General features: G+C 39.8%; 2 protein-coding genes and 1 pseudogene across 6 annotated transcripts; all 3 read right to left on the minus strand.

The window, feature by feature from the left end:
• Positions 1-163: 163 nt before the first annotated feature.
• On the minus strand, positions 164-7,270 carry LOC114545447 (immunoglobulin superfamily member 6-like). Its single transcript, XM_028563714.1, has 5 exons — positions 7,225-7,270; positions 6,738-7,082; positions 1,211-1,321; positions 996-1,030; positions 164-298 (listed from the first exon to the last, which is right to left on the minus strand). Exons 1-5 carry the CDS (start codon positions 7,268-7,270, stop codon positions 164-166), a joined length of 672 nt encoding a protein of 223 aa, XP_028419515.1.
• A 2,352-nt stretch (positions 7,271-9,622) lies between these two features.
• LOC114545895 (T-cell surface glycoprotein CD8 beta chain-like) lies at positions 9,623-13,926 on the minus strand. Of its 5 annotated transcripts, none has more exons than XM_028564469.1 (5): positions 13,892-13,926; positions 11,253-11,317; positions 10,739-11,080; positions 10,548-10,589; positions 10,284-10,444 (listed from the first exon to the last, which is right to left on the minus strand). In XM_028564469.1, the coding sequence occupies exons 2-5, from the start codon at positions 11,296-11,298 to the stop codon at positions 10,317-10,319; spliced, it is 558 nt and encodes a 185-aa protein (XP_028420270.1). In that variant the 5' UTR covers positions 11,299-11,317; positions 13,892-13,926; the 3' UTR covers positions 10,284-10,316. The 5 variants fall into 5 exon arrangements, with proteins under 5 accessions (XP_028420272.1, XP_028420270.1, XP_028420269.1 ...); XM_028564468.1 differs by lacking the exon at positions 13,892-13,926 and adding an exon at positions 12,302-12,448; XM_028564466.1 differs by lacking the exon at positions 13,892-13,926 and having other exon boundaries at positions 11,253-11,410.
• A 7,591-nt stretch (positions 13,927-21,517) lies between these two features.
• Positions 21,518-25,583, minus strand: LOC114545538 (RNA-binding protein 4.1-like; annotated as a pseudogene).
• Positions 25,584-26,604: the final 1,021 nt, after the last annotated feature.

Raw genomic sequence — 26,604 nt, forward strand, 5'->3', positions numbered from 1 at the left:
AGATATAGCATGTAAGAGAGAAAAATAGTTAAAAAGTAAACTGTCAAACTGGATTGCCACTGTATCTATGTTTTGTTATTCCCCAAAACTAGTATAGACACACAGCTATTAAGTCAGCAATAACAATGTCTAATGATTAATATGATAAAGCATCAGTTTTACTCTAAACAGCTTTTCTCGTTGCTTCCTGAGTCCATCTAGTAGAAGCATACACAACATTGGGCTCCACTTCTCTTGTTTTTCTTGTTTTTGGACGGAAAGCCACAGCTGCGTAGTTCAGCTCTTCAGAGGCCCAGTTCTGTCAAAGAGAATATTCACACTCACTTATCTTGAACTAAATAATGACTTGGCATCATGGATGATTTTAGACCCTTGTTAAGTGGGCTCAAGCCCCCCTAAATTTCATCTCAACCCCCCTAAAAATTATAATTATATTTTTATTTTTTATCAATTTGGGTTCTTCAAATGAGAGTTTGCGAAGTTATCTGTTAGTGACAAAAGACAAAATTACAGGTTCAAAGGGCTTGAAACAGGTGTAATATCCTGTGTGTCTGTCTCCGATGCTATGCACCTGTAACCCAGTCAAGGAAAGGGTTAACAGAAACCTAGTTTTGGCCAATCAGAGGAGGTTGTACCAGACTCCCGCCTTTGGCTGAGTCTCTATCTGATCTGTCAGAGGGAGAGCAGGAGACAGTTGTGAAGTTTAACGTTGGTAGTCCCCAGAGAAGAAGTTGGTCATTTCATGGTGCAGATTAGAACCCAAATTGAAACGTAAGCAACTAAAATCACTGAATGTTAGAACATTGTGTCAAATTGGTCATTATTACTGTGACTTATAAAGTGTCAGGTTTAGTTCCATCACAGTGTTAATAGTTTCAAAAAATATTAGCTGACATTGTTGTTCAGTAGCTAGCTCAGAGATTATCAGCTAATTTAACTAATAAACTATTTAAAATGATGAAACAAATACAAGTAAATGATAAAAGTTGATTCACCTCAGGCTGTTGTGGATTCTGTTCTTCATTGGCAGCTGAATGAAAGAGACAAAACGTCCAATCAGGTCACTGACTATCATTATTCATCGTTACTTTGCTCTTATTCTGATTCGGCAAACATTAAATTTTTTATTCTCTCAACATATTCACACAATTAGAGAAGTAATGAAATACAAATAGAAGACAAGATAGAAAGAGTAGCTTTCAGGAAGTACCTTTCTGAAGTTTCCTGATTGTAACAACCAGACCAATGATGACCATTAAGAGGAGAACAGTCAGAGCTCCCAGGATCAAACTCATCAGCTTTGCTGTTCCATCAGACTCTGCTGAAAGAAAGAGAATAGAATTACTCTGTTTTCATTTACTGGCTCAGGAACTGTGAGAACATTCAATCTTTTATGTTAAATCTTACTTTCAGACTTCCTGTCGTCATCATGAGATTCATCGCTGCCTTTTAACAAAATAAAAGATACATTTACTTTTGATTATACGTTGAAAAATTGTATCACTCTCTTATTTGGAATCTTTTCAAATAGTCACTTGTGTTCTTTTTGGGCAATTAGACGTTTATGACTGTTTTTCATTCATGGGCTTAAGAACTGTGAGAACATTAACCAAAGTTAGGATAGACACATTGTTTTTATCTTAAAAGGACTAGCAGTCACTCTGCACAACTGAAGAAATGTGAAAGAGAATCTTACTTTCAGACTTCCTGTCAGCGCCATCATGAGAATCATCACTGTCTTTAAACAAAATCAAGATAAGTTCATGTCTGATTTGTCTCTTGTTTTAAAATGATGAAATGTGTTCTTTTTTGACAATTATGAAATTAGCATATATAAAAAGAAGAATACAGAACACAGGATTTTTATGATCTTACCTTTAACATTGAATTGTATTGAGTTGAAATTATAACGTCCTTCGCTGTAAAATCCACATAAATACAGTCCCGAGTCAGATACATCCACTTGTTGGATTTGGAGAAAGAGAGTGGAAATGTTGGTACTCATGTTGAATCTTCCATTTTTAATTCCATCACTGTATAAAGGTGTTCCTTTAGACCTGGTCATTGTGGAGATCCAGCTGGCCTTGGTTCTGTTGACCACTCTCAACCAGAGTGTTACAGCCTCTCGGTTGGACGGGTTAGAGCATGTGAGTGTGACTTCTCCACCAGGCTGACCCTCCACAGTCTCAGTGTGAGACTCAGAACCTGAGACAGAGATCCAGCCTGAAACAAACAGCAGAGACTTGTTATAGGAAGGTAAACAATACCTCTTAATAAATATAATAATAAGCTTTAATGCTGGAAGTTATGAAGTTGAGAGAAAAGTATTGTCAGTACTTACTGATGCTGCAGAGAATTAAAGCTGTTATCAGGCTCCGTTTCATCGTGGTGCGTATGATCACAGCTCTGTGATGTCTAACTGTGCTCCAGGAAGGCTGCTCTCAACTTCAGAGGTGGAGTCTTTGACAACAAATGATCGCCTCACCAGATACCAGACCAAGTTATTCTTGAGGTCATTTCCTATTAAATTGCCAAAGTAATGTTCAAACCAAAATGAAATCAATTAAGTCAGATTCACCGAGGCCTTTATGTAAGGCGGTCACAATTACCCTTTTATACAAAACAAGATTCACATAAAATGACTTGAGCAGACAATCTGTATTTTAAAGTTAACATTCTCACGCTCTGTAAGCGAGGAACTTCCTATTTATACTATCTACAGTTTATTTGCAGCAACTATTTCTGCCACTTGTTGTGTGAACAACCAAGTGCAACACTAATCTGCCTTCCAGGAGAGGCCGTCTGAAAATGTACGCCTTCATCTCCATATTTAAATGATGCTGTGTCTCTCCCCCACAGTTAATGTCAGAACAATGTAACTACATTCGATAACACTTTTACAATTGAAGGTATGGACATAATCGTGACATGACACTATCATGAACGTGTCATAAACGTTATAAACAAGTCATGAACAAGTTTATGACTTGTCATTAAGTGTCATTCAGTTTTTGTCATGACAAGTTGACATTGTTTGGGTTGTCTTGCTTATGACAACTTGACATTAATCAAAGTATCATTACCAGAAGTTGTCTTGGTCATGGCAAGTTGACATTAAATTTGTTTGGGATTTCTTTGTAATGACAACTTGACATTAACCAGGATGACATTACCAGAAGATGTATTTATCATGACAACTTGACATTATGTCATCCTGTTTAATTTAATGTCAAGTTATCTTAATAAGGACAATCCAAACAAATTTAATGTCAAGTTGTCATTACAACTTGACTTACATTCTCTCTTTGGTCGAGTTACTGCAGTAATGGGATTCTTTTTCTAAATGATAACGAGCAGGTGAAGGGAGGAAGTATGCAGATCCTTTACTTCAGTAAAAGTACTAATAACACACAACAGCGCTGAGCTTGTCAGTAAATTTAAAGCCAACAATATTATTTTTTTTAGCAGTCCTCTGCTGAAAAACAGCATGAAAGCTGCAAATGTTGACATAAGAGTCAACATGCTTATGGTGGGATTGAATAAAATGACTTATGTGTAGTTGCACATCAAACCTAAAGGGGGAACCTGCTGCTTAACAACATCTTATGAAATATTGTAACGCATGCAACATGCAGACGCTGTAAATTAGACATTCTCACTTTTTGTAAGTGAGAATATACATTCTTTTTAAGTTGCCTACAGCTTTAGACAGTTGTGTAGAAGCAATAATAAATTTACCTGCATGTAGGGCTGTAGCAGTTTGTGTATTCATACCGAACCATCACGGTCGGTCAGGATCCGGGGGGGGTCACGGTCTGGTGCATGCAGCCGCTCGTGAAACAAAAGTTCACAAGCCCAAAAATGTCAGCTGCACGCCATGCTGTTAGCACCATGTGCTCAGGTTAGCACAACGAGCTGACTGGTGTACGAGGCGGTCAAACTATTACGAGTGCAGATGAAAACACCTGAGCATGAAGACCGCCTGCGAGTTTCTGTCAGCTGCAGCAGCAAGCTAGCAGCATTTGGACGCTAAAGCAGAACACGATAAAACAATCACTGAAGCTGGTACTGAATTGCCATTTACATTGGCATATAGCCAAGGTGAAAGTAATTGTAACACCACTCCTAATGCCCACGTTTTATTTTTTATTATTTTCAAGTTCATAGTATAGAGATGCTTTTAGGGGTTAAAAATCTTGCCTCAGTCGCCCAGCAGGAGGATTTTGGCTTTCTTTGACATTTGCCCAACAATCTGTTGAAAGAATGCGCAAGTATCCTTGTGCATTTGGTTTTTTTTCTTCCTGTGCACCGTTACATCACATGAATGTATTAATTAACAGCATCACCAGTGAACCAAATCAAACTTTCTGCACTGGAAAGAAGGAGAATTCTGTTAAAGTACACGTTTCCCCCACGCTCCCCTCTCAAATGCTGTTCATGCGGTGGTCCTTTTTGATTGTTTTCATTGATTTGTGTTTAACGTATTCATACATACAGCATTCACAGCAGGGAATCCTAGAGCCGAGTCCTGCCGTTTAGGTTCTGCTTCCCCAGGAGGTTTAAGGTTTTTCAGTTCCTTCAACCACAGGCAGACTGATCTTCCGGACGTGCCGGAAATTTCCAAATGTAGCGCATCCTGCCACTGTGAGCCCACCACCTCTGCAAGACAGAGCCATTTGGCCTTGCGAGAGTGGAGGACTCTTCTGTTCACCATGAACATCCTGTGCTAGGCCTCAGATCAAGTTTGACCCTTTCATATTAAATTAATAATTAGAAAAACCTGTATTTGCGTCTCCTTGCTCTGGATTGCGATTTAATGACTTAAATAACGTAGAGACCAAGTCAGGCAGGCAATAAATCCAAACCATGACCACTTGAAAACAGAGCGCCAAAAACAGGCCAATAACTTCTCGACACAGGAACAGAACTGACAACATACTACATACACAAGGAGATAATCACAAGACAAGGCACAGCTGGAGTGGGCAGGGAAAAACGAGGGAAAACACTGATTGGGTAACAAGACAACGAGGCTGACAAGGCTACAAACCTTGTGTTTTTTCTTCTAAGATGCACAAAGTAGATGCTTTCATATCTGGTTGTGCATCTCTGAGTCTCATTAGGTAGCATCATTCTTGATCTTATATAAACTGCTAGACTTTTGATGTGTGTGGTTATGTGTGAACACCAGTCTTCCTGTGGTTGAGGCTTTACTGTTGCTATTTATTGTCTGCTGGTTAAAGTCTACACTTTGTCTTTCGAAAACATCTTGCCGCAGATTGTCTTTTCTTTTCATTATGACAGAAGCTAAGCCAGTGGTTAGTTTTTCTTTTAAGGCAAATTTCCCACTTTAAAGGTGTCATTTTCTCCTCAGCCGTGCTCAGACACCACTGCTGTCTCTTCCTGTGAAACACGTGATGTGTACCTCACTCACTGCTCCACTCTGTCCCACAGTCATCTGTGTCCAATGGGCAAAGTGACAGGAAGATTTTAAAAGGAACAATAAAGAAACAACAGGAAATCATCATTAACAGAAAGATGTGAGTTTTATATAAATACTGGTACATTATTTGATAACCCCATTTCTTCTAGTGACAAGGGATGTGGTAATACTTCAAACATGGTTTCACCATAACTTGCATTAGAAGTGGCCCTGATCCAGGACTGGCATAAAGAAATTAAATTAAGTGATTATAAAGTAACAAAAAAAAACATCCGCTGACTGAGAAAGGAAAGGTTTCTGTTTCTGCCATTAAAGTCTGTAAAATCCAAGATGGCACTGGATTTCTTGCTCCTTCACCAGCTGGAGTGCTGCTCAGCAACTCTGTGCTCAATGCTGCTACTGCTGGCCAGAAACTGTACTGCAGGCATTTATAACTGATTTAAATAGTGGTCTCATTTACATATTTTTCTCCTTTAACACATTTGCTGAGCCCCTGAGTGACTGAAATGTATGGGTGAGGTGAACGTCCAGGAAGGTGATACAGCATGTGGTGTGACGGTCCTGAAGTTGTCCTCTTAGTCTTTCTAGTTGCACTTCTTGCTTGCTTTTGGATGGAAAATCAAATCTTTCAGAGTCCAGGTTCTGCAAATAAGAGTCAGACAATATTCACATATAAGAGCTTAACACAAACAATACAATGATTTTATTGCACAATATAACACATATAAAAGTAAATCTTAAAAAGCTTAATTAGCAGATAAGAGACAGAAAAAATCAGTCAGATACTTATAAAGGCTGCTGTAAATACATTACGATTGATAAGAGGAAGTGCTAAAGCAGCATTAAAAAAGAGAGGGCAGCCCTCAAACTGTACCTGTCTGAAATCGAGTGAGTTTGACAACAAGGCCAATGATGACCTTAGTGAGAACAACAGTCACAGCGCCCAGGATCACACACATCAGGTTTACTATTTCACCAGGCTCTTCTACAAGAAAGATGATTCAATTAGATTCTCTTGCACAATGATTTGGTATCATCATTTTTGAGGGAACTACTTTACTTATACTTTACTGGCTTGAGAGCTGACTAGCATTAACATATTTCATCAGCTGACAGATTTGAAACCTTCTATGTTGTCCTGAGGTTTACCACTGCCTTTATAGATGATGATGATGATGATGACAAAGTTCTTCACATTACTCTTAATCTTATTTTGACAGTACGCCATAGCAATCCCACTTTCACCATGTTGAAATATGATACAGTGCTAAAGGATCCTTTAAAACACTCTTACCTTGAACCTCTAAATATGTCGCATCGACAATTACCGGGTTTTTTGTTATGATATATCCACAGAAATACAGCCCAGAGTCGGATGAATTCACTTGTTTGATTTTGAGGAAAACAGTAGATATGTCGGATGTCATTTCAAATTTTCCATTTTGAAATCCATCACAGAGTCTAGCAGGCTCAGGAGCCTCGAACATGAAGGAGACACAGCGGGGCTGGGATCTCTGGACCGCTCTGAACCAATATATCTGAGAGGGGGTACTGGAAAAGTTGGAACACAGCAGAGTGACGTCTTCCCCAGGCTGAACCTCCACATTCCAAGACTTAGAAACTGAGACGGAGATCCAGCCTGAAACACAAAGGACAGATTGAGTACTCAGGTGATAATAACAAACACATAACAATTGTAGTAGCAACTGAAATCAGTTTTGCTGGTGGCTATTAAACTTCACACAAGTTACCCATTAGAATAATTTGATGTGAGTACTTACTGAGGCTGCAGAGAAGTGAAGCTGTTACTGTAGTAAAGCTCATCATTGTGCATAAGATCGTCTTACTGCAATGAATCGCTGAGCTCCAGGAACCAGGCTTAAAGAGGAAGGCGGGTTTTTCTTGTATTTATCTTGTCAATCACCGACCACACAACAACCCACCATACCACTCACACAATGCTCTATTTTCTGGGCAGTACAGAAATCAGGCCATGCAGCAACGTGACAATGTGGCTGACGCTGAGGTGTACTTTGGTATTTTAGTCCTCGTTGCAGCGTGCATGGTGCAAATGTATCTGCTAATATAGCTCTGCCATCAGAGGCACCATAACTGTGGAACATACATATGTGGAACACAGAAAACATTTCAAATGTGATCACAACTTTGTGCCATATAAGCAGTTACAATAAGTGGCAACTAGTCTATATCCACGACATTCCACTTCTGGGATTGCTCTGGAAATTCCACCGGATGTCGCTCTTTTTGGCCGGATGTCTGTAACCTTTCGCTTTCTTTGTGTTGGGAAAAAACTCCGGTGGATTCATGAGAACTATGGTTAACTGCTCCTCAGCTAGCTTCGACTATCTTTCGAATCGAACGTACACGTTCCACCAAAACAAGTCCCTCCCTGAGGCTATTTTGCAGAGGCACCGTTGCTGCGTACGGCACTTAGCACCGCCCCAGACGATTGTGATTGGTTTATTGAAATGCCAATAAACAGTTTTTCTCCCATCCCGGAATGCTGTGTGGACTAGCCAGAACCTCCTCCTCAGCGCTGTGGAGGAAGTTCTGGCAATGCAAGACTAGGGTGCAACTGAATATAACATTATTACAAACAGCTGTCTGCTCCTGTAACCAATTTAGTAAATTCTATACAAATTTTCAATGAAAAAATCAAATCCACTATCTGTTGAGCTGGACTGCACATTTGTACGCATCTCAGTTTAATGTCACTGTCATCTGGCTGCACAAGGCATATTTTCTGCATGCAGGGTGCAGATGTATCAAGGTAAAAGAGTAAAATGAGTGTGAGGAAATTGGACGGTGTCATCTGTAAAGAAGGTGACAGTTTGGAGATGGAGATACAGATGATGGGATTCTAACTGATTGCATTTCCTTAACAAAAATATGTTCACATTTGAAGAGAAAGCAGTAAAACTTTTGTGTGAAAGTAGTGCAGCTTGTTGATGCTTGTGGTTTTATTGCAGAGAGCTGAAGGCCAGTCTTCCTGTGGCTGTAAGTGTTATCACCACAGTGGGAAATGATGCGGAGGAGCACAACACTTGTTGTTGCGAACATGTGCATGCAAACACAGCCAGAGCAAAAAGCTAATTCTTTGTTTGTTTTATATACACTATGTCGGCATGCTGTACAATAGAGACAATTAAAAAATAAAAAGTAAATATATCCAAAATAGAGGAAAATACAGTGTACCTCCCTGCAGACTCTCCCTATAAGGACATTTGACAGAGATCAGTTTCCTTCACTGGCTCCTCCTCCACCAAACCTCAAATATCTTTAGTTTTTTCATCTTCAGATTACGATCAAGGAAACACACAAAAAAAGACAGAGACTGAGAGAAAGATGCATGTGAGAATTGAATCTGAACATCATAAAGAAAATAATACATTTAATTTAACATGGAATATGTTTCTCCAAATTAGATTTTTTTTTTAAGTGATTTTAATGCCCTATATATGCTTAATACACTGGGTATTTATACAAATACAAAGAGAGGATCAGTAAGGATCCTTTAAGCTAAAGTCAAATGCAGACTACGCAACATGTTGGCATAGAATCCAGGGGTTACTCTAAAACAAGGTAACAGTAAATTGTACTACATGGCTTCGAAGACAGTGAAACTAGGTACCAGTGGTGTGAAGCAGCATTACTCTTGGTTAGTGAAAACAGCGAGTCATTTGGCGTTTGTGGTTATGGCTGAAGACTACCTGTGATGGAACTCATACAGAAAATGTTAGTCACCGCAGGGTGCTGGTTCATTCTATCGTTATTTATATATTTATTTATTTATTTATTTATGTACTATACTTCCAGTCTGTACAAATACAGAAGCTGATATGATTTTGTCAAAACCAAGCAGGTCACTTTTCACGGTTTCTTTTTATACTTTGCTAGCCTGGCCTCGTCTCTTTGATACCAGGTGTGCTCAGACCACACTGTGCTGTCTCTTCCACTCGCCCCCGACAGACCATTAGACTCTCCATATGAGTAAGCTTGACTTTATCATCATCATCATCGGTGTCTTTGTGGCTCCTCCTCATCAAACATCAGATATGTTGCTGTTCCTCTCAGATAAAGATCGGAGGCAGACACAATAAGAGACAAAGACTTGTTGCTGAGAGAGACGGAAAGAAACACAAGGAAGGAAATGCAAACTGACCATGGGTATAGGAACTTTATTTAATAAAAGAATGTTGCCATTGATTCTTGCAGCAGATGAATATGAGAAAGCATTAGTTACATGGTGCGTTGCAGTCCTATTGCTGCTTATGTCCATCTGGTGGCAGCATACATAACATGTGGCTCCAGCTCTCTCTCTGATGCAGGCCTGCTGCTTCTTTTGGGTTGCGCCTGGAAATTTAGAGCTGCATAGTTCAGTTCATCTGAGCCCAGACCCTGTAAATCAGAGTCACACACACTGTAGTTGAGTTTGCCAAAACTGAAATTGGTGAATTTGTTGGTAGTTCTACAAAGGAATAATTTCAACTAAAATAAGTGTTAACCACAGCATAGCTAAGAAAAACTCTCTTTAATGATCGAGACATAGGTCACATTGTATGACAAACGCTCAAACAGAACAAAGGTTGCCACATCTTACAGAGGTTATATTTTGTTTTGAAATAACCATTTTCTAACTAGCAGGAAGGATACATGTTCTTTTTCCTGACAAGATATCTTCTGGTTGAGCATCTTTAAAACTATAACACACAGTTTATATAAGTTAATGCTGGGTTCACCTTGTTTCTTTCTGGCTGCAGTTCTTCATTCACAGCTAAAAAAAAGACAAAAGTCTCATCAGTTTATTATTACTGACCGCTTTGCTTTGGATTTATCCATCATGTGCATCAAATTATAGATCAGCTGTACCTGTCTGAAGTTTCCTGTTTTTAACAGTCAGAACAATGATAACTATAGTGAGGAAAACAGTCAGAACACCCAGGATCACATACATGACGTTTGTCATTCCATCAGACCCCTCTACAAGACAAATGACAGAATATAGTCTGTTTTTAGAAGAGATGGTTAAGATTTAAATTACTGGCGGTGTGGAAACTTGCACAATGAAAAAGGAGAACCTTACTTTCAGTATTTGAATCCACTCCAATATCAGATTCACTGACACCTTTAAAACATATATAAATGACATAATTTGACACATATTTGTTTCTTATTTGTCTTTATGCCGTTTTTTTATACTACTGTGAAAATAAATGTGAGAAAATGTAAATATGATGAGAAACACAGATCTATTAGGATTAACTACAATCTTACCTTGGACTTGTAGATATGTAGCATTGACAAGGACTGTATGGTTGATTTTGTTACATCCACAGAAATACAGTCCAGAGTCAGAGGAATTCACTCTTGTGATGTTAAGAAAGATAGTAGAGATGTTGGAGCTCATCTCAAATCCATTTTGAAATCCATCACAGTACGAGGCTTCGCTATCAGACCCGTACATAGAGGAGACGCAGCTGGTCTTGGTTCTGTTGATCACTCTGAACCATTCTGTCTGAGTTGGAGTGCTGGAAATGTTGGAGCACATCAGAGAGACGTCTCCACCAGACTGGACCTCCACAGTGTGAGACTCAGAAGCTGAGACAGAGATCCAGCCTGAAACAAACAGCAGAGACAGAAAGAGAGTTATTTCTAAGTGTATAATGCAGCACTTACATGTACTGTATTAAGGCAACAACAACAATAATTCAGTTCTTATTTGAAAGTTGAAATTCTGGTGTGATGTCACATGATTTGGTGCTGACAATAACCAAGTGTCAGTACTTACTGAGGCTGCAGAGAAGTAAAGCTGTTATCAAGGTGAAGTTCCTCATTCTGTGTTTATTCGTTTCACTGCAAAGATAGTTTGTACCGCTGAGCTCTTATAAAGGAGTTTAGAGAGGCGGGGTGTCTTTAGATTTTTATCTTGCCGCTCACAGCGACCTGCCAATGCAATGCCTTCGCATTTTAGTTTAGCTTATTGGTTTACACACATACAAATACAGATTAATATACACATAATCAATAAAAGATGTGATGGAGGGATGCAAAAAAAAAAACTCAGAGGGGCTTAATCTGGGCACTCTCCAATGCATACTCCAATTAATAGAAGAAAGAAAACTAAAATACTGATAAGAAAAAAGGAGGAGAAAGAGTAGGAAAAAAAAAAAGCCCAAACTAAAATGACATACAATATCAAATCAACTGAATAAATATGAAAGGGGAAAATAATATTAGGAGTTACAAGACATCCCATAGGGATAACAATGCACGGACAAAACACAAACAAAAGTGTTGGCTTTGAAAAATGTGATGGCAAAGCGTTCCATATCACTGACCCTCTGTAATTGAAACCAAACTGAAGTTGAGATGTTTGACAGATAGGAGGCCTGAGTTTGTAGTTATTTCGAGTTATATAGAGGTTTACACCTCGACGCAGCGGCCGCAGGTTCGACTCCGACCTGCAACCCTTCGCTGCGTGTCATCCCCCCCTCTCTCTCCCCTTTCATGTCTTCAGCTGTCCTGTACAAATAAAGGCCTAAAATGCCCAAAACAATCACCTTAAAAAAAGTAGTTCATTATAAAATGAAGGATCTTGTTTAGACATCAAATGAAGCAAGCAGTTGTTTTACGTGAGAAACAGCGAGGATGCCTAAACTTAAACAAAAGTTGAGAAAAATGATTTTCATGCACACAGTAGATGAATGGCCTTTTCTGAAGGGCAGTTAAAGGAATACGCCACCATTTGTTGAAATAGGGCTTATGGCGTATCCCTTTAAGCTCAGGAACGTTTGGTTCTTGGGGACTCAACATTTTATGATAACACACAATAACAACCTGGCCTGGGAACGCCTCGGTGATCCCCCAGTCAGAGCTGGTTAACGTGGCTCGGGAACAGGAAGTTTGGGGGTCCCCCTGCTGGAGCTGCTGCCCCCCGCGACCCGACCCCGGGTAAGCATACGAAGATGGATGGATGGATGGATGGGACGTTATATCTGATGCAATTTGAGATCAAAGTTACCACAAAGAATTGCAGATGCATAAAGAACAACTCCTCAGTGACTGCTGTAATTTGTACACAGCCGTATATTCACATAGCAGTATATACACAGCATTTTTTTTTTACACATTTTCAGGATATTTTGTGATAATAATGCCACATTTCCATACATGTGGATGGAAACTTGACCAGGGGATGCGTGCAGGAGATACAGATGATGGGATTCGAACTGATTGCATTTCCTTAACAAAAATATGTTCACATTTGAAGAGAAAGCAGTAAAACTTTTGTGTGAAAGTAGTGCAGCTTGTTGATGCTTGTGGTTTGTATTGCAGAGAGCTGAAGGCCAGTCTTCCTGTGGCTCTAAGTGTTATCACCACAGTGGGAAATGAACTGCAAACACAGCCAAAGCAAAAAAAAAGCCACTCATTTATGTGCTATACTTCCAGTCTGTACAAATATGGTCTGATATGATCTGATATGAGTTTGTCAACATCAAGCATGTCACTTTGCACGGTTTCTTTTTATGCTTTGCGAGCCTGGCCTCGTCTCTTTGATGGAAGCTGTGCTCAGACCACACCGTGCTGTCTCTTCCTGTGAAGAGATGCAAGAGATGCACTCCCCCCCCCCAAAAAAAGTTTTTTGGGTAGCTTTCAAGCCTGCGGTCTGTCCTGTGGTATCACTGTTCTATGAGGAAGTTAAACAAGTTCATAATGATGCTTTTTGAAACCACATGGCAGGAAAAGAACGCGTTAGTTCTTCAGCAGATTCTAATCTGCTGCCATATTTGTAAAACACACAGTGTGACTGTCAGACTGAAGTTACTGATGTGTTAAATGTGTTCTACTGTTTAAAGCATCCCACACTTGTGAGACAGAGAGTGAGGGAGAGAGAAAGCACAGCCTCTCTGACCCTCTCTGAGCAACCGATCAAATGTAACCTCATTTGTAACCTGGTGTCCTTAAAGCAGCGGTTCTCAAAGTGTGGGGCGCGCCCCACTGGTGGGGAATAGAGACGTGACAGGTGGGGCGCGCGAAACGGGAGGAAATTTTCCTTTTTATCCCTTTATATCCTTATCCAGACATCCCAACTGTCCCGGGAATCTCCCGCATATTGATAGCGGCTCCTTGACGCCCGCAAATGAGATCAAATCTCCCGGAATTTGGAGCAAGAACGCGCACTAGACTAGAGAGTGACTGCGTGTGTGTGTGTGTATGTGTGTGTGTGTCAGGGTACCCGCGGGGTCTTAAAAGCATTGAAAAAGTCTTAAATTTGATCGTCTCAAATTAAAGCCTTAAAAGCCTTGGATTTGGTATACAAAGTCTTGGATTTCGTTACAAAGGTCTTATATTGTTTTCCTTTCCAAGGATTAAGTTCATACCGTAACAAAAGTAACTGTTACCAATGTAGGCTAATTAAAAACTGACCGTCACCCGTCGCTGGACGCACCGGAGGACCGAGACACAAAACACGCCTCTCTGACCGGAACCGGGGGGGGTTAGCGATTAAACTGAGTGGAGGATGTGCGGAAATGTGTCGGTGTGTCGAGCCTGGCTGGCCACTCGGTGCCTTCAGACAAAGCTCAAGATAACAGGCTAACGGATTATTAGCTAGTCAAACACCGAGCGGCTCCATATTAATCTGCTCGGTGCGTCTTATAACAAACGGAGCGAGCAGCCGCCGGACTCTAACATCTGTTGATCCGTGCAGGACTTCACTGTGAGCGGACTGTTTAGAGACGATGTGACCGGCAGGTAACGTTAAAGGTTCGCTGCTACTGTAGCAGAGCTGCAAGTAAACCAGGGCTCTCACGTGTCACACATTGAGCGTGACTGTCACGCAATCCCGCCACACATTGTATTTCTCACGCGGAAAAACTATTTATAACATATTTAATATTCTGCAGCGCCCAGAAGTTTTCTGGTGCGCCGCTCTCACTATGGAACTGACAAGAATCAAGCGTGTCTTCCCTGGAGTTCTTAGTCAAGCCTGCCACTTATCAGCCAATCAAAAAAAAAAAGAAAGGGGCTATACATATACAATAGCCAATCAGAAAATAGTACTATTGTATCTGGGTAAGATTTAACGCAACAACCAATGAGAAAAAAGCATAGAGCAGGGTACAGACGTTCCCAAACAGGGCTCTGTGTCTGTCAGAAGGTCTGAGATCTACCGTATCAACACAGCAATAACGTAATGCACAGCATACTATGATGCAGTTAGATTATTTTATAGGTTTTTTTTTTAGGTACTTTATTTTTCTCAAAATATCATGACTCCTCCAAATCTCAGAGAACACAGATATATTTTGAATGTGCAAAAAGTTTTGAACATGAGCAGAAATCTTGCTCAAAACACATCTGAAATATTACAGTCCAGGGGTGTATTAATTCATTAAAATTAATGAATTTATCATTGAGGTGAATAATTGTCATATGCGCATTTAAGGAGGTTACTTCCTCAACAAAAGTTGTCACTGCCTGTCCTTAAAACTAAAGAGCCCTGAGTAAATGCTGTACTGAGCTGTGTGTTTTCAGTGTTAAACACTGCTGCAGCTATTCATGCATGACTGTTGTTGGTGATCTCCAGAGGTGGAAGACTTACTCACATCATGTATTTCAGTAAAAGTAGAAAAAACAGTGTTGTAGAGTTACAAATTGTCAGTTACAAGTCCTGCATTCAACATTGTCCTTAAGTAAAATATACTGTACTTAAAGTACCAAAAAGTAAAAGTGCTCATTATGCAGTGTAATATATCTTATATTATTGTATTATATTATATTATTATGCCACATCATATCTCTGTGAGATGGGCTTTTCAGCTGTTTCTTCACTGAAAACAAAGTACAGATCTCAGCTGAACATTGAGCATGACTTGAGAGTGGCAGTATCAAGCCTGCAAACCCAGTTTGAGAAATTGTCCGATGCAAAACAGGCTCATTGCAGCCACTAATGCAGGGATAAATAGACCTGTCTTGCCAAATTGATTTCTTTTTTTCTTTTTTTAACAGATTGCAAAGTGGCGCTTTTATTTATTTTCTATTTTTGAACTTGATACAAATTTTGACACAGCTGTACTTTTATTTTCTTTAATTTTGAACTTGTTATTGGATGTAGATTGTTAGTTTGTATTTAGATACAACTTGTTACTATACTGATACTAGTTGTTCAATAATTTGGAACAGTTTAAGCTTGTTGCGTATTTCATTAGCATTGTGTTGGGCCGATGGGGGCAGGTGGGGCTTGAAAATTCCTCCTTGTCCAAAGTGGGGAATGACCGAAAAAGTTTGAGAACCACTGCCTTAAAGTGATGGTTTGGAGTAATTTACCCTAGGGTCCTTTGCACCATGACCTCGAGCCAAACACCCCCCCCAGAAGCTTTTTTCACCTGGGTCTAACATTGGGTGAGTTAGCGTAGAGTAGCGTTAGCCGCTGAATAGCTTAGCGCAGGGGGCTAATGGACCCACGTTTGTATCTCGTAAAACCACTAATAATGCCCGAAATGATACCAAAGGTCCACACTAGTACATATTTGTTATTTGGTTATGCACTCATAAAACGATGTATTGGAAAGTTTGTAAGTACACCAGAAGTTTATGTAAATAACACTTGCCTGCTGGCTTCTGCTCTCTGCTGTTGCTGCTGTGAGACGAGTGCTGAGGGACGTCTACAAATTACAACACCGAAAAGAGATGCAACAAAAATATTTTTTAATTTAACTTATTTTTTAAAGTAAGTGTTGTAATATAACTAGCAGGAGACAAGTAATAATTGAGGTAAGTTTGGAGACATTACCTTATTTAATCATTGTATCTCTTTTCGGTGTAGTAATTTGTAGACGGCCCTAAGCACTCGTCTAACTGCAGGTAGCAGCAGCTGCAGCAGCAACAGAGAGCAGAAGAGAGCAGGCAAGTGTTCATAAACTTCTGGTGTACTTACAAACTTTCCAATCCATCGTTTTATGAGTACATAACCTATATGTACTAGTGTAGACCTTTGGTATCATTTCGGGCATTATTAGTGGGGTCATTTATGAGATACAAACGTGGGTCCATTAGCCCCTGCGCTAAGCTATTCAGCTGCTAACGCTGCTCTACGCTAACTCGCCCAATGTTAGACCCAGGTGAAAAAAGCTTCTGGGGGGGGTGTTTGGCTCGAGGTCATGGTGCAAAGGACCCTAGGGTAAATTACTCCGAACCATCTCTTTAAGCTTCTGTCTTCATTTTTACAAGCTTCTGTCTTCATTTTTACAAGTATTACTCAGCATCCAAAGTGTTCCACTGGATGGAGAAGAACCCTCGTTTTTCTGTGCAGAGGAAGGAACCGATGAATCATTTAGACATCTCTGACGTCTACTTCTCAGATTGGGCTGCGTACTTCTGAAGAAGCTCACACTCCAACCTCGAGGAATATGAAGCAGGAGGTCATTCTAAGTGTCAAAGGTATTGTGCTTCTCTCTTTCTTTGACTTTGACTTCCGATGAAATGCAGATGTCGCACCAGTGTTCATTTGCTTATCATTTCAAAAAGGAAATATGCGCTAGAGATTATACAGTTGATGCTTATACACTCTCTAATCAATACCCTTCAGTTTGAATTAATTTGAAATGCAGTTTTTCAGTTTTCAAGATTTATAAAAGAGATGCCAATGTTAAATAAAAAATGAATTCTCAGATTTTAATGCTATAGTGGACCCTATTTTCCTATGTTTTTGTGTCCAAGTGACTGATGGGAACAACAATCTTTGAAATTTCTCCAGCATGAAGCAAGATCACAGCAGTCGGCAGTCAGCGAAGTTAATGGACAACTTGCCCACCTTCAATTTAGGTCCACAAAAGTGCTTGTTTTGCCACTGACAGGCTCAGATTCATGTTCTAAGTGTCTGACAACATTATGGAAAGGATTTCTAAGGAGGTCGACCTTTTTGTGAAAGAGTAAGATCCTTTTTTTTTTTTTAAACATAAAAAAAAAAAATCTGTGAAATAGCATTTGCTAAAGCCACCAGACTCCATGTAAATAAACAGTCATTTAATCATCGTAAAATACAGTGACACGATACAAAATAAAGCTACGAAAGGCCATTTTGTTCCGCTTTCCACTTTTCCACGGTCACAACTTTAAATAAACACATAGTTTACCGATTTGCATGTGAAATTATGCTGGCTCTACACACGCTCTTTTAAAAAAGGTCTATCTCTGGAGGGATTCTTTCCATAATGTTATATAAATAAATATATATAAAAAAAAAGTGCTGAAATTGATGATGCACATTTCACCTACAGGGTTACATTGCAGCCCGGTTCGCAACAGCTGGTCACAGAGTTCTTCCTCAATACTGGACCAATTTAAAATTTTGTTGTTCCCCCTTACCTGTTTGTCACTTACACATAAAAACATAGGAAAATGGAGGCCAGGTTATCACAAAAAGAAGTCATATTGGATACACATCATTTTCTGGTTTGCCTGTATTACACTTTTCTCCAAAAAATTAACTTTGACAAAGCAGTGAGAACACTTTGAATGTATTGTCTGATCAACCCATAACCTTTGTTTGGGTTTTTCTAACCACATCGCTACTTAACTTCTGTGATTTTTTTTTTGCTCATGAGCTGTGTGCGGTTTACCCACACAGAAAGACATCAATGAACTTCTGCTTCTAAACACACAGTTTGATCACAAAAATAGGTTCCTGTGATCCCCTGAAAGTCTCAGTGGTGGAGTTACATGGGTTCCTTGCAACAGAATGAGGACATCCTGCTTGAAACCACCAACATACAGACACAGAGAGAGCACCGGCTCTTAAATAGGCACATGAGCAGACTCTACCTATGTATAGAAAGTTCTCTTCGTTTACTGACGACCACACGACTTCTTTAAAAGACACTCTGACTCTGAAAGGTGGGGCCCGTTTTCTGTGATTAAGCTTGACTAAAAATGTGTTCCCCTGTTGTGCAGGTTGTATTTAGTTTTATGGATGAAAAAAAATGTTTAGTAGTTTAGTGGCTGCATGCAACATTTTTGTCACTACTGCTAAATCTGTGAAGGATGTAATGGTTTTGTTTAAGCCTTTGCGGGATTGTAGTTCTCGTAACAATCCTACAAAGAGTTGTGGTTTTTCTTTAGTTGTCTCACCACTGTTCTATTTAATATATAACCAGCGATTATGTTCCAAAAGCAGTCTGGATTCTGCTTTACTCCGTCATGTTGTTTTATCAGACTGGACTACATGCTGAGATAATTATTATTGACAAACCACTGTGATTCATAGCAACAGGATTTTATTCTGCAAATATTTGATAAAATCACATATGTGGTTTTAATCCACATCAAACCACAACTTTTATGGGGAACAGGGGATGTTTAGGAAGGGATAGCAAGTCAACAGTATGTGCCATATAAAAGTGGTATTCGTCATCTGACAGCTGGGAACTTTAAGGTTAATTTGATATGCAGGTAAGCACTGTGTGTCAAGTTTTTCTAGTCAGAAATCAGAACTAAGTATTAATTCATTAATTGATTATTTAATTAAAATACATTGTGAAAGTGTATAAGGGCTTAGTACATTATGATATGAGTTTATGGTGGCCATTGACATTTGTATAGCAGGTGTTGCAACAGTTTTTGGGTTGATACAATTTGTTACACAGATTTGGTGCAGTTTAACTTTCTTTTTCTTTTTTTAAATGGTCAAATATCCCTCTAAAATACCACATGCATTACTCCATAGTAAAAAAAAAAAATCCTGCTGTGATTCGGTATGAAAAACGTTTGACACTGGTTTGTGGTTGTAAAGTTCCATGAGGCTGTGATCATCTTAGAGGTCCCAACAGGTAGTCTATACAGTGACACAGGTTTTAGGAAATGGTCTCACTAAATTGAAATGGCTACTTTGGGGACTAAAATCATCCCACTTGAATACAATTGGGGTCACTGAATCCACAAGTCTGAACATTTGCAGTCATACCCAACGTATGTAGACTGCATATGGACGAATATTAACAAATGTATACTGCATGAGAAAAGCTGCATTGTTATTGCACAAACTGCCGTGGATTAACATAGAGTGGGAATGTGTGTAAAGGGGAGAATTGTGGGTATCTTGAGGTGAGAGGTTAAGGAGGGACCCCTTTGAAAATGGCCATGCAAGTTTTTCCCTCGCCCAAATCTAGCCTAACTTTGGAGCATTTCTTTTTCCGGGTTCCTTAGATCCCTGGTTCTCAAACCACACATTCTCACTCCCACCGTATAACAAGTTTCAGCGAGTTAACTTTGTCATGATCAAGGAGTTGATAAAGAGACCGTTAGCTAGCGCACTAGCACTAACATTAGTTGAAAAGTTGTTACTTCCAGGCACTAATTGCAAAGGCATGCGCAATGTCATTTTACGGTAACAATCTTACAAATATTTGTTGTATATTAAAGCGTAAAAACGCAATAATGTATTCAAAGTAATTGAATCCCAGTAGAAACCATGGAGTTTAAATTGACTGTGGTCAAAACAGTCATGCTCAAATTAAATACATTAATGTAAATGTTGCTTAACATTATATAACAGTACACATTAGCCATCAAGCATTATTATAGCAATGGACCTTTTTCACAGCAGACATTTTGACTTGTCACAGTACTGAAATTGATAACCTTAATGATGTTATTCCTTCAAGTGTCCCAGGAAGCTATTCCAGTGAGTCAGCATGCACAATACCAGGGCCTCTCCTAAGTGGAATGCAGCCATCAGTAATGGTTTGGAATACACCGGTCCTTTTCCTACTATGACATGTCAACATGTCTGCCGTGAAAAAGGTCTATACAGCATAGCATATCATAATAAGCTGGAGCCCATTACTGTTCCAAAATGGCTAATAAGGAAAAAAATCATGCTGTGGCAAAATTCTGGGTTTGAACATTGTTGGAAGCATATGGGTGACGTTGATAACACAGCTCAACAAACATTAGCATAGTTGTATTTTAATGCAGAAATATTACATATTACGGATTATCTTTAAATCCTGTGTACCAATGTTGATTAAATTCTTTATCAAGTATGTGTGTATATATATATATATATATATATATATATATATATATATATATATATATATAAAATATGAGGCTTTGTTCTCTGCTCACAACACAATTTCTTCACTATATATTTACATAGCAAATATTTGTTTGCGGCTATATTAATGTTTTGAATGTCAAGTGCAGCTCCTTTTACTATACTTCAATAAACTATTGATTGACCTGGAACGCACATATTGTACAACGTCACATCTGCACTTTATAAACTTCATGTAATTCAGCGTGTGTAGTCTTAGATGGTACGGTTAAAATAAAAAAGGCAAGTTTGTTGTGATCACATCTACTGTATCTGTAGATTAAGACGAATGAAACTTAAATCATACAAATGGAGAATAAACAGGTAACTAAAATCTGAAGGGCTCAATATTTAATATTTTAGGATGTGAATGTATTTACATAAAAACTACACATTTTCTATTAGAAGCCTGCCTTCAGACATAAAAATGATGTTTAGCAGAAAACAAGAGGTCAGAAAAAGTATTGTTCTGGTTTGGGCACTGAAACTCAGATTCAACTGTACTAATATTAGTATTATTATAGTTCAGTGAATATTGTAAATCTGTGAGTGAGTAACTGAAGTCATACGTAACACAATGCATTTAAAAAATATGCTATTTGTTAGGGGTGGTAATCACCAGAGGCCCCACAATACGATAGATGTCACGATTCGATATTATTGCGATTTTGAACAAATTGCAATATTCTGCAATTTTACATTTCTTCCCAGTTTCAAATGATGTCCCCAAAAGAAAACTGTCAACATCCGTTTTATCTAAAAAGATACATTTGTTTGTTCATTTCAATTTCATTACTGCAAAATGGGAGTCAAGTAGACAAACTGACCAACACATAATAGAATGATCCTTGGAGTCTGTATCGATATAGTATTGCAATGAAAAATATTGTGATACTATGCGGTGTCAATTTTTACATCTACACACTTAACAGTACATACGTGACAGGGACTCCATGTTACAGTTGGAAATATTTTATTCATGCAGGTCAGCTTTCAAAACAGCAATACAATGCAAAGTACTGTAAATGTCTCAGGTCCATCAAAATTGTGTAAAATAAATTGGTTTTAATTTCATTGTATGGTTAATTGACTTCATGTGTTATAGGGGTTTTAAAAAAAGGTATGTCTACAAGACCTAGTGTAGATTTTACTAATCCATTCAGTCAAATTCTTAACTCTCTCTCTTCAGTTTGAACAAAGAGGTATCCTGGAAGCTTCTCTTAATTTCATATAACAAAAAAACCAAACATCTTTCCCAGATGTCAACTACAGTCATCAAACCCTGCTGGATTACCGTAGTCCAAATTCAATTCGCTGGCATTGCCTAACCTGTCAACTATATACATTGCTTATTTCACAGCAAACTTACAGATTCAAAGAGCAGATTTACAGCTGAATGGATAGCTCTGTGTACAATGAGTGATATTGTTATGAATCATACAGTGATAGTTAGCTAGCTAACACTCCAGGGCTACTACAAACCTCTGTAGTTAATCGTATACTAGCTACATTTACCTAGAAGTTAAATGTGAGCATGTGCGACAATGTCTGCAGTACTTTCTACTTCAGTAGTCCTTAAAGCCCTTGACTTACCTGTTGACACTGAAGGTCTCCAGCAGCCTTTGATGTCATCTCCCCCCAGATTCAAGGTAAACTATTCTCACCTATGAGCTCAGCTGGCGGGAGTGAGTTTACACCCTTCTTCACTTGTGCTCAAATGTGAACATGTTCCCAATTTTGGCACTGAAGGGGACAAGCTTAAAAAAAAAGGTACGCTGATGAATTGAGACCAGAGATATTTAAATCAGCGTGACGATCTGAACTAGTTTGTTACACGTGACTTTATCATTAATAAAACGGATCATCAAGTATGGCACATGCTTATTTTTTTTCGAAGATTTAAGCAGAGTTTTCGAATAACTTTAAGTGGTGACACAGATGTGTTTTAGCGCAGGGCATGATTTTGGGCACATGGGAACAACATTACTGCACAAATCCGTTTATTAAAAACAAGTTCGACAATGGACAGGTACATGTGAACGCTTTGCGGTGACTGTCCCATTAACAGTTACTTTCTACATTTGTTAAACCCTTACGTCTTAGCAGTTTAACTTTTCACAGCACCGCCACATTGAGGTTTGGTTTGCGATGGGAATGCGTAACATGATGGAACCAACGTGCAGATTAGATTTAATACTAAACATGATTCAGTTCAGTTAAATCTACAGTCACAAGTATCGCCTAGAGACTACTGAAATTATTCAGCTTTCTAAGGTCACACACAACATCAGAATACTAATTTTGTTCAACGTAAAAGAACAAATAAAAAAGAAAACACGCCTAATTCAGACGTCCAGCATAAAAAAAAAAAAAAAAAAATAGTATATATACACTACAGCACAATGACAAACTAAAACAATCAGGGGGGGGGACGAGTAAAAGCTTTCCCAAAATAAAAACAAAAACAGACGAGGACGTCGGCAATTCAGTTCCTCCTGTGAGCGTCGCAGGTGAACGTAACGCGCTCAGCCACAGACAGGAAGAGGATAGTGTCACGTGCATCAGGAGGCGGCGAGCGGCGACGCAGTCGGACGACGATCCTGAAAAAAGAGCAAATGACACAAAATGAACTGTCTGCAACTGCTGACACAAAGCACGTTGTTCCATCTTAAATTGTGCACATGTGGAGTTCTGCCTCTCGAGTGGTTCTTCAGTAACAGAAATCCCAGACCGAACAGTCTTGTTTGTCGCATTACTCCACACACTGTAAACTAATTTTAGCTGAAATCCAAGTTTGTGCAAAAGGCGTACATTACCAACAAATTTACAACTTGTTGAATGGCACTTTGTACGCACGCAAACCTTGTTTTTCCCCACAAGATGTGTGGCATACAGGATGAGTCACAAGCTGCCTCTGCCTTTAAAAAAGGGACGAATTTCAGATAAAGATATGAACACCAGTCTACGTCAGACCTATTCTCACCTTCACATGCCAGGGCCTTGCTTAATAAGCGTAGCGTGCAGGCGGTGGCGGAGGCAGCCGTTCTGCGTAGGGGTCCCTGGCGCGTGGAACTCCGTATGCCGGGACCCGGGAAACCGGAGAGAGTCGAGAGCGCTCGTAGGAGTAGCCATTACTGGCAGGGGGCATAGGCGCGCTAGGCGCTCTCCGGAGGGGACTGCGATCTCGGGCATAGTACGAGGACGGAGGAGGTGGGAGGGGACGACGCTCGTAGGGGTCAAGCGACGAGGTCATAAGGCGGTCTCGGACGACGGCTGAGGGGGGAGGGGGAGGAGGAGGGGCGCCAGCACGTTGGTCCTCATAGGCCATGCCATACGGACGGGCTCTGTACTTCTCATAGTAATCTACCACGCCATATCTCTCCCTTTCACCCTCATAGGGTCGCTCAGGATAAACGGATCGTCTGGGGGGAGGGGGTGGCAGCGGAGGAGCAGGGTAACCTGGGGGTAAGTGGCCGAGGCGGCCTCTCATGTAGCTGGGTGGGGGGGGAAGGTCATGCCTCTCTCCCGGGTAACGAGGGGGCCAATAGCCACCCCTGTCTGGGGAGGAGGGGGGTAGTCATCCCGTTCGTCATGTCTGGGACGGCTCTTAGAAATCTGAACATGGATGCGTTTGCCTAAATACAAACAAAAACACAAAAGGGGAGGAAAAAAACGCACCAAATTATTACATTTGTTGAACTAAAATGTGTCACAACTACATCTTTACTTGTTTTACATTATAGCCCTTACATACCTTGAAACTCAGAATTGTCCAGTCCCTTGATGGCATCCATGGCCTCTTCAGAGTTAGACATGTGTACAAAAGCAAAATTCTTGACAACCGCACACTCTGTGACTGAGCCGTACTCTTCAAAAAGAGCACGGAGCTCGTCATCAGCTCCCTTTTCTACATTAGCTACGTGCAGTTTGACTGCGCCCTGGTTCTTCCCGTGGCTGGCCTCCACGTTGATTGGTGTGCCATGAAGCTTGTAGAGGTGCAGGTTCTTAATGGCTTTGGTGGCGTCCTTGCGGTCATCCATGTGGACAAAGGCGTAGTTCTTGATGATGGCACATTCTGTGACAGTGCCGTACTCCGTGAAGAGTGCCTTGATCTCCTCCTGGTCTGCTTCTCGGGGGAGATTTCCCACAAAAATCTTCACCATTGTTAAAGATCTGTTTCAGCGCAAACGAGAGAAAAGGGAATGAGTATGACATAAGATCGGACAAACCCCCATATTAAATAGAACATTGTTTTTTTTGACAATTTTGGGGTTTTATTCGACAGGACAGCTGAAGACATGAAAATGACATGGAGCAAAGGGCCGCAGGTCGGAGTCGAACCTGGCCCGCTGCGTCGAGGAGTAAACCTCTATATATGGGCGCCCTCTCTACCAACTGAGCTATCTGGGTGCCCAACATTGTTCTTTCTTAATCATTTGGTGTTATACTATAGATAAGAACTATGCCTAAATCATTTTCTATGGTACTATCTGGTCTCAGTTGTGAATTAAATGGGCCCGTGCATTGCAAAATGGCTGACGTCAGTTTAAAGAACGCAGCGAGTCTACTAGCTAGCTAGTTAGCTAGCTAACCTTAATTTACTCTTTTTTAACACTAGTTATCTTCACGTTACTTATTTCAATATTAAAACGTTTCTATGAATTAATTTGTTGCTTGACGCGCTGCAGAGCATTATCTACATTTAAACAATTCCTGGTCTTGGTTTTGCAAATGTTGCTAGTGCTAGCTAGCTTTTAGCTACGGTTAGCTTCGGCCACGCCATTACACAAAGCACCGCTGTCGATATTACTAAAATCGTAAAGCGGCGAGCTGGCTAACAAACAGTCAAAAGTTAGTAAATATTTCACGAGTATTAAATGCTGATGAATTGTAAATATCAAGACACAAGCATGTACATTTTGGTTACCTTTTTTTTGTTTTACCGGACGGCCCCTACAAAGAATTCAAATCCTTCTCGAGAGCTGTTCTTTAGCCGAATGGCGGATGCCGACTTCCGTTTGATTTTTCCCCCTCCCTGCCTTTTCTTCTTCTGTCTGTCCCCACCCCCGGATCACAGCCACACCGCCACCCACTGTCCGGGAGGGTACATGGCTTCGTGGTTATTTGGATAATGTCATTTCATTTAACTCTCCTGTTGTCTGCGGTTCAAATTCACCCATTTTCAAAAAGTTTCTACATCAGAAATTTGGGTTTTAATTTAACCAAATTATCCAAAAAATATAATGTGGATGGTTCCATGCAACGCTCTTCACAAGGAAAATAAATGTTCCGTTCACTACTAGTATTGAATTTGGGTGATTTATTTTATTTGACAGTATTTGAAGAAAATAATTGATGAAGAAAAATGACGAAAATATCGGGAAAAAAGGTTCAAAAAGTGAGAAAAAACAGTCGCAGAAAAAAACATCAGAATAAGTGGCAAAAGACTTGGGGGGGGGGGGACAGAAAAATAAACGTTTTCATTTAAAATTTTGACCCAGAAAAACGTGCATGGTGGACGGGAAGACAACACAAGGGTTAAACGTTTACCGTATCCGCTTTTTCGTTCTGTTTTCTACGGTTATAAACGTATTTATTTACAAGTTATAGGCCTACAGCTCATGCAGAAAGTAGGTTTCTTCCTACAAACATTATGTATTGTTGTCAGCCACAGGCACGCTACTTCCTCCGTCCAGCTCCAACTGAATCCAAATTAGGCGAGTCACTATTAGGCTACAGTTTTTTCTTCCAATTTCTAAAACACAATTTTGCAAACTAGGCTGCTTTTATCAAAATACTTAACACAATTCACAAAACCACACACCCAAACTGCAAAATACCTCATATATCCTGCAAAATGAAGCACTGCAACCAAAACTATATATAACATTATCAAAAATCTAACTTTTGCACCATATGGCACACACTCATATTACCAGCTTGTTGTCTAACCAAATGTTGGGCATTATCAAAAGCATTCTCATCTTTAGTATGCTTTTGCCATAGTACTAAAATAGTTCAAATTGTAGAAATTCTACCAGAT

Source organism: Perca flavescens, chromosome 19, assembly GCF_004354835.1.
Source record: "Perca flavescens isolate YP-PL-M2 chromosome 19, PFLA_1.0, whole genome shotgun sequence".
Classification (NCBI taxonomy): domain Eukaryota; kingdom Metazoa; phylum Chordata; class Actinopteri; order Perciformes; family Percidae; genus Perca; species Perca flavescens.